This window comes from Triticum urartu, chromosome 5 (genome assembly GCF_003073215.2).
Source record: "Triticum urartu cultivar G1812 chromosome 5, Tu2.1, whole genome shotgun sequence".
Classification (NCBI taxonomy): domain Eukaryota; kingdom Viridiplantae; phylum Streptophyta; class Magnoliopsida; order Poales; family Poaceae; genus Triticum; species Triticum urartu.
Genome location: NC_053026.1, coordinates 53,359,895 through 53,376,529, shown reverse-complemented (window position 1 = coordinate 53,376,529; position 16,635 = coordinate 53,359,895). Strand labels below are relative to the sequence as shown.

Below are 16,635 nucleotides of genomic sequence, written 5' to 3'. Positions count from 1 at the left end.
GTTTGGTATGGTGTACTACAAGCAGGAGAAAGCTCATAGCCACTAGAGCAAAATTTAATAGGGATGCAGTACAAATCACCAAGCTGGACCAGAATGAAAAAGAGGTTGATTCACTCAAATTTTTCAAGGAACATTAATGGCTTTTTGCATAAAGTTGAATAATATACTCCTATGAACATCCCAAAATTTTGGTCGAGGATAGAAAGAAATATTTAAATGGGTTGCAGTGCAAAATTGCCCACTGGACCAGATTTGAAAAATTGGGGTAGAGCTCAAAATATTTAATGAATGAAATATATTTTTGCATAAAAGTGATTTAAAAACATTACATGACACCTCCAAATTTTGGTTGGAATTTTAGATGAATTTATAAAAGGGTTGCAGTGCAAATGGGGCCCTAAAACCAAAGAAAACTCACTTTAAGGAATAAACTCAGAAAGAAATAATTATGCAATTAAATCCACTTTTAATAGAAATGTTCTTCTTGAGGGGAAAGACAAGTCCAACAATATAACGGGAAAGATTTCACTTGGGGTAAAAACTCCATGATAATAAAGGAAAGAATGGCTCTGAAATCAAAGGAAAAACCAGAAAATAAATTTTTTTAAATTCCCTGGCAAAATTTTAATTAGTAAAACAAGGTCAAAATTTTGGGGTGTCACAACACTACCCCCCTTAAGAAAAATCTCGTCCTCGAGATTTGCTAAAAGCTGCTTTAAGAAAATATAAGCAATAAAATGTGGCTATAGTGAGAGGGCAATAAGTGGTGTAAAACCACAGTGTGGAACACTGGCGCTGCGTGGAAAAATCTACGGTTAGGGGGAAAACGAGAGATTTCTACGTTGGATATAGTAAATTTAGAATAAATTCTAGATTTAAAATACGCTGGTCGTACCCAAGAGCACAGTGCTCTCTTCGGCTGACAGGTGGACCCGGGGCCACTGTCAGCCTCTTCTTCTTCCTCTGGCTCTCTCTTCTTCCTCTCTCCCGCGCGCTTTCTCATGCTTTCTCCACCGGCGACTTCTAGCGCGTAGGGCATCTAGGCCGTACCTGCGGTAGTGCGCGGCGTGCTAGCTGCCGGTGCAGCGTGCACTCACCTCGCGGGCCAGCGTGCTGTCAGCACTGCTCGCGGATTCGCCTCCGAACACCGGCGATCGGGTGACGAGCGGCGCTGGTGGACTTCGCCCACCGTACACCGAGTTCGAGCTATAAAACGGCTGAGGTGCTTCTCTCTTCTTCCTCACATCTGGCCTCGCTTCTCCTTCTCCTTCTTCCTCCTCCATTTCCGTTTACAGAAGCTAGAGACGAGGTTTTAATGGTGGAGGCGATGCCGGATTGGTACGTGATCCTGATGTGCGGAGGGCTGGCGGCATTGCTGGGGCTCTCCGTGCTCCTGTGTGCGATGATCCTCGATGATCGTCGTGATGCTGCCACTCGAGTGTTGGCTCTCCGCGGTGGCGGTGATCACGAGGAGTAGGTGTGGTCTCGGGTGCTAATTGTTGTTGGTGTGCGGGAGGTAACTCGCATCCGGATGATTATCCACTAATCTCTCTTTCAGAGACTGTGGTGCGTTAGGGAGATGATTAGCCAGATGCAACACGGTTACGTGGTGTTGCAAGTAGTGTATGTGTTCGAGTGGTTGCGGTTGTGAGTCTGCTGGCGTGGTGCTGCGTGAATAAAATATCCATGTCGTGAGGAGATATATGCTGTAGCAACTCAGGGAAAAGAAATCTCACTCCAGGATTTTTCGCGAGAGGAAAATTTTGTTAATCAAGATTTACAACAGCAAAATTACTCATTACAATTGAAACCAAAAATCTATCTCATCGCACAAGATTTAGAATAACACGCATGAGTTACAACACTTAGCTAAATGCGCGAATAAAAGAACATAGCGGTGACGTCTAGAATGAAAACGGCAACTGGACGGGGTCCCGAGAAAACGTCTCTGGTACTGGGGCGCACTCTTCTTCTATCGGGGGAAGCGGATTGATCAGTCGATGAACGCGTCTCTCCTGGTCGGGCCTCAGTGGTCTGCCGATGGCGATCTGAGGATTTAAATCAGCGAGGCTCTGGAGATAACCCATTACTCGCTGGGTCAAACGCTCTTGAGCGATGACATACTGGACAAGGTTGGCCAGTACTGGGTCTCTCTCAGTTCGTCCACAGGAAAAGATGTCACTTCCCCGGGTGCTGCGCGGCTCGGAAAGTAATAATACCCTCGTTCGCTGGCATAGGGTACCGCGAATCGAAGGCGAAGAATCGCTTCGTGTGCAGCCGCTTCTATGGCCATCTGCGGAGTCGGCATAGATTTCCCTAGGAAGGAGACTTCCGTTGGGTCCTGATTTGAGTTTACGGGAGGGATGTGCACTACTGCCCAATATTTCGAGGCGGACGAGGTGATCCTCGATTTGAGCAGCTCGTACTGGGGTGGCTGGGTAGAACCCATGGTACTGCAGGTAAAGTCCCACAATATTCTAACAAAACTACCCGGGGTTGCATCCGGGGTTCTCAGATAAATGCTAGGGCTCGGCATGGCAAGAAATGGTTGTGAGGGTTGCGCACAAGATGAGGGGTACTCGGCAAGGTCACAAGGTGTCCCTTTTATAAAGCAACTGGGCTGGGTTATTTACCGTGGTGAAGGGCAACTAGTTTGCTGGTTCTACTCTCATGGGGGTCGGGGTCAAAGCCACAGATACACACATCTCACAAAAGTGACGTGTTACTGTGGGTGCCGTCAGGGTTGGTTTTGGTTGCTACGCCCGGAATTAAAAATGCAACCGTACATCAACACACTTATGCACAGCTACTTTAAAAATAGGGGCGCACAGGCATGCAACGTTGTGGTAATACGAGGTCACATAATTACTGGGTGTGGACAAGCCGAGACTGGGTACTACTTGAGTGGCTTAGTCCACCTTGTTTATATCTAAGCGGGCGTGCCTTGCGGATGTCGAGGCTTCTCCATTGGCCTCACCGTCAGGATTGGCCGGAGGGGGTTGAGGAACTGCAGGGTCGGGGTAGCGATGGTGACCATCACGGGGATTGTTGGCCACAATCCCGTTGGAGTGGGTTCCCAAAAGGCGCCGAAGCACTTCTGGGGTCATCAAGGCACCTTGGTTGATGGCTGGGGCTGACCTCAGGGTCTCGATCGGTTGTCCGAACAGCACGACTGGGTTGTCGGTGTCGGGCTCATCTTCTCTTCTTGCTGGGGCTCGGTGGATCAGTTCTCCACGAGCTGCGATCAGATCCAGGGTGATTTGATCGAACAGCCCCTCTAGTGCACTTACATAGCGCACCAGATGCAACAATGCAGGATCCGTCTCGTGGTCTCCGTTGGCAACTTGGGGTGGTCTACCATACCCGTCACGGCTGGGGTAGTAGTAGAAGGAGCGACAGTTAACTTTGGGCGACAAGTGCCGGAGTTGAACTATAGCTTCTCGAGCAGCTAGTTGGATGGCTTGTGGCTCAAAGGAAGTTGTCCTTCCGGTGAACCTGTAGGGGCGTTCTGGTGATAGTCCCCTACCATAGACGTGCACAGTGGCCCAAAATTGACGGCTCTCACCGCTCATGGACCCTTGGTACACAACATATTCTGGGGGCTCTTCTAACGCGAAGGCACGGCGGGTGAGGTTTGCTAGCACGGTCACGAAACCTCCAAGGTTGGTGGCTGTGGTCTCATTGTGAACAATGGGTCCTGGCATTTTAGCTTGGTTTGGGGTTAGAGGCTGTGTTGTGCTGGGTTGAGGTTAGCGTGCCCTTTTATAGAAAAAGGGGACGGAGTCTTCCTTCGCACGCTTGCGAAAAAGACTATTCAGGGGCCGGTCACTGGTGTGTGACTGACAGGTTAGGCTGATAGGTTGGGCACCGACTGCCAAAAGGTGTCGGGTCACTGTGAGGCTATCTTACACGAGAAGCTTGGTCGGGGTTTGGTTAAGGTCTGGTGGCTTGGTTTACCTAGGTTTTTCGATCTGGCTAAGATAGGATTAGCCAATGGTCAGCCTGGCTCTGATACCAAGTTTGTCAGGACCGGTTTTTCGGGATATTAATTTCCCAAAAACGGCCCTTGTGCTCACCAGCCCCAGGATTACTGTTAGCTGATGAGACACCAACTTGTTACAGAAACTCCAAGCAAACTACAAAATATGTAGTACAAGACCATTCTGGCCTATGGGTACAACAATTGGTTTCTAGTGGTTGATGGCGGAAGCGGTTTGTGGATCGTCAGCGTCTATGGGACTCCATTTTCCACAGGAATAGCTGACCAGGATAACTCCTATCTTCGCGAGGCTGCTATCTCCAATGCGTAGGTTCCGGGGCTGTCATTGCAACGTTCCTTTCCACGCAAGAAATCTGGCCAAGACAATAGCCAGGGACAAGCCAGTGAGTACTTTGAATGTACTCGCAAACATTAAGAACACAGGTATAATATAGCCACTGATAATCATGCTTTGAAATATTCCATGATTACTTCGTCAGTCATAAATGAAGCTCATGATGCATGCAAGCAGGTTAATCATGTCATATATGAATATGCAATCAGCGAGTAGAAATAGAATGCACCGATCGGGTGTCTGAAGCGACGCCTCGAAAGGATAACAATATAAAGTATGCCTCAGTCGAGCGTCTAAGCGACACCACATAAAGGGCTTATAAGTAGATAAAATATCAAGCATGCCACAGTCGGGCGTCTGTGCAACACCGCATAAAAGGCTTATAAGTAAATAAAATAACAAGCATGCCACAGTCGGGCATCTGTGCGACACCACATAAAGGGCTTATAAGTAAATGAAATAACAAAACATGCCACAGTCGGGCGTCTGAGCGACACCACATAAAGGGCTTATGTATAAAAATAATCATGGTGAATATCCAAGAGGTAGAACCGTCCCAGGGATACTCAATAATTCAAATAACATAAATGGTTAGTCCATAATAATAATAATCATAATCATCACACATCACAAGTCAGGATCAATATTCTGGTTTAATAGTTTTTCCTCCGAAGACCGACACTAAGACCGACACTTGACCCATCCCAGAATGTAGTCCTTAACCATGGACACGGCTATTCGAATAGGTATAATATCTCTGCAGAGGGTGTACTCTTTACCCACTAGCAACGGATTCCTTTAGTCCATCGGAACTAATTCCGTCTATAGTCTTTTAGTCGAAAACACGCCTGACTTGCACACACCAGCTTAACCTTACACGTGTCTGGAATCACCCAGACACCTGTTAAGCAAAACTCTAAGTGGGGAGGCTACAACCTCGCGTAGCATGGGATCAAATTTTTATCGCGCGCTCTAAGGGGTGGCCTCCCCTCTCGGTCCCAACCGGAAACACCCATGCCCCGGACCAGGTGGCATGCCTACCAGCTACAACCGGTATCTTCCACCATGGCCTCTCTGTACGGTGTGTGCTAGGACAGGGGTTGACAACTTACTGAACTGTACCCTACCTACGGCAGGGGCAAGTGGCAGCACGAAACAAGTATGGGGGTTACTGGAACAAGACTCGATCTACGGCCGACTCGGGAGGCTTAAGTATTTCCTGCATGGTTAGCTCAAGAATTATATTTCACAGCCATCAGACACAACCACCACTTATCATACCTCCCCCTGCCCTACCGGTCATAACCGTCTCGACGAGGGACAAGCTCGTGTCTACACAAGACAGATACTTTCCCGGGTCCTTCCCGGTAGGCATGAGAGGCATATGAGGGTGATTGCTATCACAAGTATGCCCATTTCCAACAGCAAGAATTTTCATTTATGCACTCAAGGTGTATGATCATATCGCCATATAAAAATAACCAACGCTTCATGTCGAGGTGGTGTTATAACCATATCGAACAACCCACAAAACATTATGCTAGGGTTCAGAATGCTTGCCTTCAAGGTGTGGAGAGGTGAGGTGCACTCCAATATTTTTTTGAAAGCTCTCTTCTCTCTCTCCAAAATCCTATTTCGAAAATAGGCAAATAACACATACTTTAAAAACAGTACAAAAAGTTGTCCTAATTATTTTTGAAATAAATCTTAAAATAAACTAGGTGAAATTTGAGAGAGGTAGGAAAAAGAATCAATTCATTTGGACTTATATTTAAAAAGTTATAGCCAGTCAAAGTTTCAGTCAATTCTGTTTTTTAAAATAAAACAGAAAAAGGGAAAACGTTTCCGGCAGAATACGTCTTCGAAGCAGAGGAGACGTACTCGGGGTTTGCGCTTCCACTTACGCCATCATGGACTCGATCGGGGTCGCTGACAGTGGGTCCAGGGGGCCCACTGGTCAGGTTTGACCGGTCGCCCCGCCTTTGTCCTCCTCTGGCCGAACAGAGGTGAGGGCTCCGGCGATCAACGCCGGCGAACGGCGGCTCCCCGCGGGCTCCAGAGGGTTGGGATGGATCCGGAAGACCGGGGCGGTCCTCCCGGTGGTCGTTGGGTCGGCGGGGGTGGAGGGAATCGCCGGCGACGAGCTCCGCGGCGGAGGAAGCTTCGGGAGCAATGGGGGTTTGGGCTACGGTGGCTCTGGGTTGCGTTTGAGAGGTTGGGCATCTCCGCACGGTCGAGGGGAATCGCATGGTGGCACTGGTTGGATGGGAGGGGCTCGGGTTGCTACTGAATGGGCCAGAGGGCGGCGGCGGCTGTACTGGCCGGAGATGGGGAAGAAGACGGGGGTGCTAGGTGGGGTGGCTTGAGGTCGCCTGAGGTTTCGAAGAGGCTCGGGGCTCCTTAAATAGGCGGTCGGGGTCAGTTCCGACGATGGCGTGGATAAGAACGCCGGCGACCGTCATTCTGTTGCAGCAGGGGGACGTGGCGGCGACGAGCTCTTTCGGACAAGCTTGTGGATGAGCTCGGGCTGCTCTAGAGGGCAGCTGGCATGCGGGGGTGGCTTGGGCGGCGGCGTCCATGGCAGGGCGCACTGTGGCCGCCCGCTAGCCGCCGCTGCCGACCTGACGGCGGCGCTGTGGAGCTCTAGGGGCGGCTCTGCGGCGAGGGGAGGGGTCGGGGCGTCGACTGGGAGAGGGGAAGGGCCAGAGCGAGCGCGGGGCATCGGCAGCGGGACGCGGCGGCTCGGTGCACGCACGTGCAAAACGCGCGCTCTGGGCGCGCCCAGAGCGTGCACGCCAAGCATTCGGCGAAATGCCAGAGCATGCTAGGCGGCAAGGGTGAAGCTGGGGGTTAGCAGGTCTAGGCTAGTGTCCCTTAGGAGATTAGCAGACATGCCAGTATGTACAGAGGGGCAAGATCACAGTGCAAAACAAAAATCATGCCAAAACTGGACATGCACACCAGGTGTTTGACAGAATGCCTATGGCACCTAGGCAATTCTTGGGTGGCCCAAATCTCCAGATCAGAGTCTCTTTGGATGAATAAGAGAGTGGTGAGGTTAGTTTGCCAAAAGCTCAAACTTGTTAGTGTAAGTTTTGCCAAACTTCAGTTCCGGGCAGAAGGAAAAAGGCATTGTTTCAGGAGCCAAAAATCTTCCAATGGGTCCACTCTCCTGGACTTAAGGGTTTGGTATGGTGTACTACAAGCAGGAGAAAGCTCATGGCCACTAGAGCAAAATTTAATAGGGATGCAGTACAAATCACCAAGCTGGACCAGAATGAAAAAGAGGTTGATTCACCCAAATTTTTCAAGGAACATTAATGGGTTTTTGCATAAATTTGAATAATATACTCCTATGAACATCCCAAAATTTTGGTGGAGGATAGAAAGAAATATTTAAATGTGTTGCAGTGCAAAATTGCCCACTGGACCAGATTTGAAAAATTGGGGTAGAGCTCAATATATTTAATGAATGAAATGTATTTTTGCATAAAAGTGATTTAGAAACATCACATGACACCTCCAAATTTTGGTTGGAATTTTAGATGAATTTATAAAAGGGTTGCAGTGCAAATGGGGCCCTAAAACCAAAGAAAACTCACTTTAAGGAATAAAACTCAAAAAGAAATAATTATGCAATTAAATCCACTTTTAATAGAAATGTTCTTCTTGAGGGGAAAGACAAGTCCAACAATATAACTGGAAAGATTTCACTTGGGGTAAAAACTCCATGATAACAAAGGAAAGAATGGCTCTGAAATCAAAGGAAAAACCAGAAAATAATTTTTTTTAAATTCCTTGGCAAAATTTTAATTAGTAAAACAAGGTCAAAATTTTGGGGTGTCACAGCACCAGCCCCCCCCCAAGGCCCATGCGCATGGGAGAGGGGAAACCCTAAGGGGGAGGGCCTCCACTTGACTTGGGAGGCACTCCTCCCCCCCTTGGCCGCCGCCCCCAACCCTAGATGGGATCTAGGGGGGCCAGCCCCCTCTCTCCCCACCTATAAATAGTGGAGGGGTGGGAGGGCGGCCACACCCTTGAACCTGGCGCAGCCCCTCCCCTCCAATACCTCTCCTCCTCCGCGTGAGCTTGGTGAAGCCCTGCCGGAGAACTGCCACTCCATCACCACCACACCGTCGTGCTGCTGGTGGACTCTCTTCCTCAACCTCTCCTTCCTCCTTGCTGGATCAAGGCGTGGGAGACGTCTCCGTTCCATATGTGTGTTGAACGCAGAGGTGCCGTCCGTTCGGCGCTAGGATCATCGGTGATTTGGATCACGACGAGTACGACTCCATCAACCCCGTTCACTTGAACGCTTCCGCTTAGCGATCTACAAGGGTATGTAGATGCACTCTCCTTCCCTCGTTGCTAGATTACTCCATAGATTGATCTTGGTGATGCGTAAAAAATTTTAAATTTCTGCTACGATCCCCAATACCGTCTTGTCGTTTCTCAACGTCACATGCACCGATGGTCTGGAAAGACATGATGAAGAAGCAGGCTATGACGATGGTCAAACAATGGAGGAGGAAGGACATCGTGATGACGGCTCCAGTGACCGAATGGAGGGGGAAGGACACCGTGATGACGGCTCCGATGACCGAATGGAGGGGGAAGGACACCGTGATGACGGCTCCGGTAACCAAACGGAGTCCGGCCAGGTATATATATATATATTTATTAATTAAGCATGTGTTGACTATAGCTAATTGATGCTTTAATTGTTTTTGGTATGTACACATATTAACTCTCTTCTTTTTCTTCTTTTCTAGCCCTCCGGATCGAGCAACACTTCGGTAACGAGACGAGGCCCGAAGAGAAAGTTGCGCACGGATGAAAGGTACACGATCGTCGAAATTGATCGTGTTGGCCAACCGATTGAACCCCTCCGGACCAAGCAAAAATTTAATGCTCAGTGCGGGGTTCTAGTTAGGGACATGATCCCGATCAGCATCGAGCAATGGTTGAAGCCTAAGGACAAAGACTCTCAGGTGTCTTATGTCAGCGATAGGAAGAAAGCTGATCTTTGGACCGCGCTGCAGGAAAATTTCACCTTCCCGCCAGAGGAGGATCCGGAGAATCCAGTTAAAAAGCCAATGATCAAGGCTTATGCTCTTAAGAAGATGGCTGAGCTATTCAGGAGGTGGAAGAATGAGCTGAAATCATCGTTTGTCGACCAAGACAAGACTCCAAAATTCATCGGCCGATTTGAGAAGATCAAAGATCAGTGGCCCACATTTGTCACCAAAAAGAAATCTAAGAGAGCAGCGAAGATATCAGCGACAAACAAGAAAAATGCTGCAAAGAAGAAGCATCACCATCGCACGCGGTCAGGTGGCTACCTGAAAGCCGGGCCGTTGTGGGACAAGGCTGAGAATCACCTCATTGCTAAAGGGATCGAACCAGAGACGCGACGCTGGCCAGACCGTTGCAGGACTTGGTTCTTCGGGGTTGGGGGAAAATTGGACCCTGTAACAGGGAAGTGCGTTTGGACCAACGAGCAGCTGAACACACCCATCGTGAAGCTTTAGGAGTATATCAAAAAGGCGCAGCAAGGGACGTTGGCTCTATTGCACCTCCTGAACCTGGCACAACTTTTCACTGCCGGCCGATTCCAGAAGGATATGCTAGGGTGATGGTCGATGAAATCACGGAAGGATTTGAGGACCTCCAGCTTGACCACCCTACGGGTGACGGGGAGACTCGGCTGGGTTCTTGTCTGAAGACTCCATGCCTATGGCGGAATGAGCTCATCAACCTTCCAAACTAGACGCCTCCGCCTCCTCCTCCTCCTCCTCCTCCTCCAGCGAGTCAGGGCACTCCGCCTCCTCCACCGCCTCCTCCTCCGGCGAGTGATCAGGGCACTCAGCCTCCTTCTCCTGCGTGTGGCGGCACTCCGCCTCCTTCTCCGCCTGCGCCCGAGCAGCCACCAGCCTCCTTCTCCGGCGCGTGGCGGCACTCCGCCTTCTTCTCCGCCTGCGCCGGCGCGCCCGAGCAGCCACCCGCCTCCTCCTTCTCCGCCTCGCCAGCAAGGGCGGAAGAGACCCGCCGCCGCCCCGGCTGCTCTGGCGCGTCGTAGTCCTTCTCCTCCGCCTCGTAAGCAAGCACGAAAGAGGACAACCGCAGCCGCTCCGTCTGCTCCGACGTCTAGCAGTACAGCCAGAGGCAGGCAATACAGATTCGGTCCACCTCTCAAGCCTCTAGAGAAGTTACCATATGAGAGGACCGTGGAAGAAAACGCGAAGATCGTGGAAAAATAAGTGAATGACTTATTTGAAGGGGTGAAAGCAAAGAGACATCCACCTCTGGAGGAGAAGGTAGACCGGGTGAAAGCAAAGCGCACACTTGATGCCCTGAGGAAACCACCGAAGTCTCCGCCAAAAACCAACTATGAGCGCATTACTGCAAAGGTATATATCGAAGCGGAGCGGTCGGGAAATACTATCAGTGATCGAAGGTTAGCAGAACGACGAGTTGGGAAAAAAATTGCCCAGCTCGGCGAACAAGCGGACCAATCGTGCCCCCCGCTCAAGGTGTCTAGCGATATCGTCGCTAATGATCCGGGGATGGTGCCCGGTTATAGCAATCTTGAAGATTACCTGCCCGACGATGTACATTATGATTTCTTGGAGGTGGAAGAACACCAATACCATTACGGGAAGCCTCTTGTCAAAGATGAAAAATCTCTAATAACGATGATGCGAAGATTCCATGATTGGTACATGGAAACCTGCAAAGAGTCTGGGGGGGCGAATACTTTGTATCTGAGAGTTAAAGAGGAGCACGACCTCGTTGGAATTGATTTGTTGACTCTTCCATTTGAGGAGTTCTTCCAGTGGTTCAATCAAAAGGCCCTCGATAAATTAACGGTCACTTGCTACTGTTTGTAAGTACTACTTCTGTCATTAAGTCTCTATATATAACTCAGCTCTTTCATTGCATGTATATATGATTATCCTCACTATATTATGCAGATTGAAGATTGTCGAGTGCAGAAAAGCAGAAATGTATGATATTGGGTTCATTAACACAAATCTCATAGATAAATTTGAGGTTGAAAAGAACGCCGATGATGTTGAGGCCAACTTGCTCAAATCATTGATAGTAAATCAAAACAAAGATAAAATACTCTTTCCTTACAACTTCGAGTGAGTGTTACTGTCTTGTGCATATTCGGTTTCCCTTATTACTCGAGCGAGGTTATAGTAACGTAATTGATGAGTTATGCATGCATGCGCAACTTCCACTATATTCTCATGGAGATTAAGCTTGAGCAGGGACTAGTAACCGTCTTAGACTCGAGACGAAAATCTCCCGAGACCTATGCGGAGATGACTAAAATGCTCGAGAAGTAAGTTCAATCAATCATTATCGCACCATATTGGCAACTTTTTGTTCATTTCCTAATATCAAGTAATTGTTTTTTTTGTCTCGCAGGGTTTGGAAAGTATTCACCGCACAATCTCCGGGACTGTCGGGGGAGCTGCGATGGACATACCCGAAAGTAAGTAGTACTAGCTAGCTAGTTCCGCGCATCTCGATCCCGTTGATTCTAGCTACTTTCATCAATGCCATTTATAATGCTTCATTATCAGTTTGATTAACCTCTATTTCTCGTAAAGTGTTTGTGGCAGGAACAAGGGAATGATTTCTGTGGATACTACGTGTGCGAGTTCATCTACAACGCGACTTGTAAAGATAATCGGGGCTACTCTAAAAGACAATTTGATGTGCGTAAGCAATAATATTCACAATTTCATTTTATTACAGCATCATTTCTGTTGAGTTTCATTCATATATATGTATTAACCCCCTTCTTCAAATTAGACGTGGGAGATGTGGAATGAACTCCTACTAGCTAGCGTGTCGAGGGCCTCTCTATACGTATAGTACGTAGCGTCGACCAAGCATGGAGATAAGAGAGGACACTTCTCTTTATTAATTAATTAGCTACCTAACACAATATATGAAACACCTTAATTAACCATACAAAAACCCCAAATCCACCCCCCCCCCTTTCAGAAAAAAACAAAAATCCTAGCCCCTGAACAGCTGACACGTGGATGCCACCAACCGGGACTAAATGCCCTCCTGCCTGGGCTCGCCACAGCGGCCACATGGAGGCCCATCTGTCCTGGTTCGTATAAGAACCGGGACTAAAGGCCAAGGGCATTAGTAACGACCCTTTAGTCCCGGTTTCGTAACCGGGACAGATGGACCTTATGAACCAAGACAAATGGCCCTTTTTCTACTAGTGTCCTCCTTGAGTCGTGCATCGGCGGCTGAGAGGGCCTTTCCTCTGCCATACAAGTCCCACACCCACTGCACTAGGTGGATGACGTCGCCGTCGTCCTGACCAAAGCCGGTCGTTGTCCACAGGCCACCTCGAGGAGGACCACCCCAAAGTTGTACATGTCTGACTCGACGCTCGCCCTGCCAGCTAGCACGCACTCCGGATCCATGCACCCCATGGTGCCGGCTATGCCGGTCGTGTGCGATCTCCGGCCGTCGTTGATGAGCCTTGCGAGCCCGAAGTCGCCGAACTTGGCGGTGAAGCAAGCGTCTAGCATGATGTTGCTTGGCTTGATGTCCCTGTGCACTACTCTCTGCTCCGTGTCTTGATGCAAGTACAGAAGTGCAGAACCTACTCCGAGCACTATCTTGTACTCCCTCCATTCTAAAATATAGTGCGCCCGCGCTTTCCGAGGTCCAACTTTGACCATAAATTTAACCAACGAGACCAACTGCGGTGGGAGAAAAGTTTATATAATTGAAAACTTCTTTCAAATACGAATTCACTGATATAATTTTTGCTCCCGCCACAATTGGTCTTGGTAGTTAAATTTACGGTCAAAGTTGAAACACGTGGATAGAGGAAGCACTACATTATGGAATGGAGGGAGTACCTACAATTGTCAAAAGTATTACAGTAAAGTGCAGAAAATATTGACAGAGGAACCTCAGTTTTATGGAACTAACATCTACAGACTTGTTAGTGAAAAAACTCTTCTAAATACTACTCTCTCTATTCCGAAGTACAAGGTATATTAGTTTTTCTCGAGTTAATTTAGAGAGAATTTCTTATTTGACACTACTTGAAAATGCGGTTCCTTATTTGGCCCTGGTAAATTTTTCTTCCCTATTTGACACTTCGTGAAATTTTCTTGCCTTATGTGACACTCTAGGTCATTTTGAGCACTAATGGTGTTAGATGGGGACAGGAAAAGACGTTCTCACCCCTGATGCATTATGTGACCAAAATTTTATATAAGACAAAAGCTTAGTCCTCAATAATACAAAATAAACTAATACTTTATTTGTTGGCAAATGGTAATGCATCTCTTAAAAAAATACAAGCTACTAATTTCTCAATAATATAAATTATACTGCATGCTACTAATTAAAATGCTCACGTGTGTAAATTTGTTTGATATATTGCATGCAATTCACCCTGCTGTTATAGGGAAGAGAAACCCTAGAACGACACCATGAAATCGATCGACCGGCAGGCTGCGCAAAGGTTTCGATCATCTCATTCCTTAAATTCTTATAAACACTCCGGAGAAAAAAAATCAACATACATTTTCCATGCGATCGAGCCGCGTATGCATGCATGCGGATTAGCAGCAGGCCAGCAGCCGTCCATGCCCATCTCTGAGTCGGCGATTATGCATATCTCCGACGCCCTCGCCGATGCCCAGCATCATCCCGCCGACTGCCGCGCCCATGAGCCCCATCCCTCCGCCGCCACTGTCGTCGTGCCTCGCCGGCGTCGCGGACGGTGCGCCGTACCCATACGGAGCCACTGCGCTCTGCTGCTGCGTGTACCGCGTGTGGTCCATCACCGTCAACGGCGCGTCGTCGGTGAGGCTGTAGGAGATGTGAAGCACCCCCGCGCTTTCCGACCGGTGCTGGTGCTCGCGCGCAGGCGACGCCGAAGAGGTCCTGCATGGGGACCAGCACCTCGCCGACGTAACGTGCTTGGCGTGGAGGAGTACGTGCAGCGTGAGGTCGTGCGTGTTGGCGGACACAAGGATGGGGAACCGCATCGGCGCGTGGCACACATGGGGCAACGGCTGCTGTGGCGGTGCGAGTGCGTCCGGTGCGTCATCACGGTGGATCGCGGCCGGAGATGGTGCAAAACACATGTGACTACGATCGTCGCGTCCCCATGGGCTGATGGGCGTTCTGGATTGCCACGTGCGCATACAGTTGCTGTTGTTCGCGGCCGTCGCTTTCAGCTCCGGCAGCGTCCGTGGCCGCCGCGGGGAACGTGGAGCGGCAACCGTCGAGGTCGGCTTAGCAAGAAGAACGCGTTCGTCGACGGGCACTCCCCAGCCCACATCTGCTCGCTGACGGGCAAGGAGCTGACGAGCGCGTTCCGGTGCCTCAGCCGGCTAATGATGCTCACCTCAGAGACGAACTCCTTCCATCCTTGTCGAGAGGTCTCGGACACCCTCTTGATGGCCACTTCGCGGTTCATGTCGCTCAGGAACCCTTGGTAAACTGACCCAAAGCATCCCCTTCCGAGCGCCCTGTCGTCGGAGAACGGGAGAAGTTACCAGTTGCAGCAGCGAGGTCGTCGTATGAAAATCGCCGGGGTCCGGCAGCTCCTTGGTCGAGCTCGTCGTCCACGAGTTCGCCGCGGAAGAGTGCAGCCACCGCTTTCAGCGGTTGTTTGGTTTTCGTCATGGTATTTCGCCTTGGGCCGCGGCGGAAGATGAGGCAAGCCGATATGCTGAGAACAAGTAGCACCACGGCGATGGCGGTAACCGCGGTGAAGACCCCGAACGGCACTCGTTGTTGGCGGCTGGACGCTGTGCCTGTCAACCGGCAACCCGTGCCGTAGATGAAGCCGTCGCCCTCGAGCCCATCCTGGCATTCGCACCGGAACGCCTCCTGACCCGTGGTCGGCGCGGTGAACTGGGTGCAATTTGCTCCGGGTGAGCAGCGGCACCGCCCCGGCACCCACCAATCGAGCTCCAGCACGCCCAGCAGCATTGCTGGCCCCATTGCATCGCTGTAGCTTATCGACGACACCAGCCCGGTGCAGTCCGAGCGGAGCAGCTCGCTTCTATTCAGAAAATGGTAGCCGCTTGTAATGTTAGAACGCAAGGGGGGCTGGATGCATCTGATGGATTCGTTGGCGCTGCAGTGAGACGAGGTTCTGTTCATGAAGCTGACAGGGGTGATGCTGCAGTTGTTGATATTGGCACGGTCGTCGCACGAGCTAACGATGAGGCTGTTCCCGGAGGAGGGAGCGTAGCTGTCCGAGAAGAGCGCCGCGACGGACGTATTGAAACGGCGGGAGCAGTCGGGTTGCAGGTCGACGATGATCGAGCGCTTCGTGACGTTGCGCACGAGCAGTCCCAGCTCGAACGCGCGCCCGAGCCACGCGGCGCCGACGCCGTTGACGCCGGCGTCGCATCCGAGCCGTATCGTGCAGCCGCTGGAGAAGCCGAACGGGTACGGCAGCTCCATGCCCCCGCATCTCCGATCGCATCCTCCGCCGACCGCCGCTCCAGCCCCGCGTGCCGCATGCAGAAGCGCCACCACCACCACCACTGCCAGCAGCGGCAGCGGCAGTCCGGCCGCGCCCCGCATATCTCACGGAATCTAGCTAGCTTATATCCGAGCAAGCTTGGCCGGCCGGCGTCTGGTCTTGATCCGTGGCGAGTGGTGGTGCGCGCTTGCCTCGCCCCCACGCAGGGGCTGACGCTGCCGCCTCTTTTGTACTTTGCTGCTGCCGTGTTTGACAGAACAAACGAAACGACCACGCTCCTCCACTCGTCTTGTGCACGTACTACACACGCGTATCTTTTTTTCTTCGAGCATACACAATCATATCCTGTGTGCACGTACTACACACGCATACCTTCACTCGCCAAGCAGCCTGCGCTCCCGATCTTGCACCGCGGCTTGGTTTGTCTAGGGCCGGTACGGTACAAGGTGATTGTTAACCACAACTCGCGAGGTTCGACCACAGTTTGCTTACACAAACCTACTGATCATTATGCTGAGCATTTAGTTTGATGTTAACAGCACCGTTCAAGGACAATAGTAAACAGCTTTCAATTAGCCAGACATCGTGTTCACAAAATGTATTACAATAAGACTATATACTAAAGCTCTTAACCCAATTTTGGTGTGCTGCTCGCACAGCACTGTACAAGGACAAAAGTAAGCCGGTAGTCCTGGTTAATCACTACACGTTAGAATATATGATTAATATGATTTGACTCATTATAATATCCTAAATGTTGCGTCGTGCAACTGCAGTATTTTGCGAGTGAAATGGATA

General features: G+C 50.1%; 1 protein-coding gene and 1 pseudogene across 1 annotated transcript; both read right to left on the bottom strand.

The window, feature by feature from the left end:
* Window positions 1-14,383, bottom strand: part of LOC125506770 — a 36,454-nt pseudogene extending 22,071 nt beyond the window's left edge.
* LOC125507853 (wall-associated receptor kinase-like 14) lies at window positions 13,626-16,029 on the bottom strand. The gene is given in 2 exon segments (XM_048672376.1): window positions 13,626-14,889; window positions 14,892-16,029. Coding segments are annotated over 2 exon segments (1,365 nt in total). The 5' UTR covers window positions 15,939-16,029; the 3' UTR covers window positions 13,626-14,571.
* Between the last annotated feature and the right edge of the window lie 606 nt (window positions 16,030-16,635).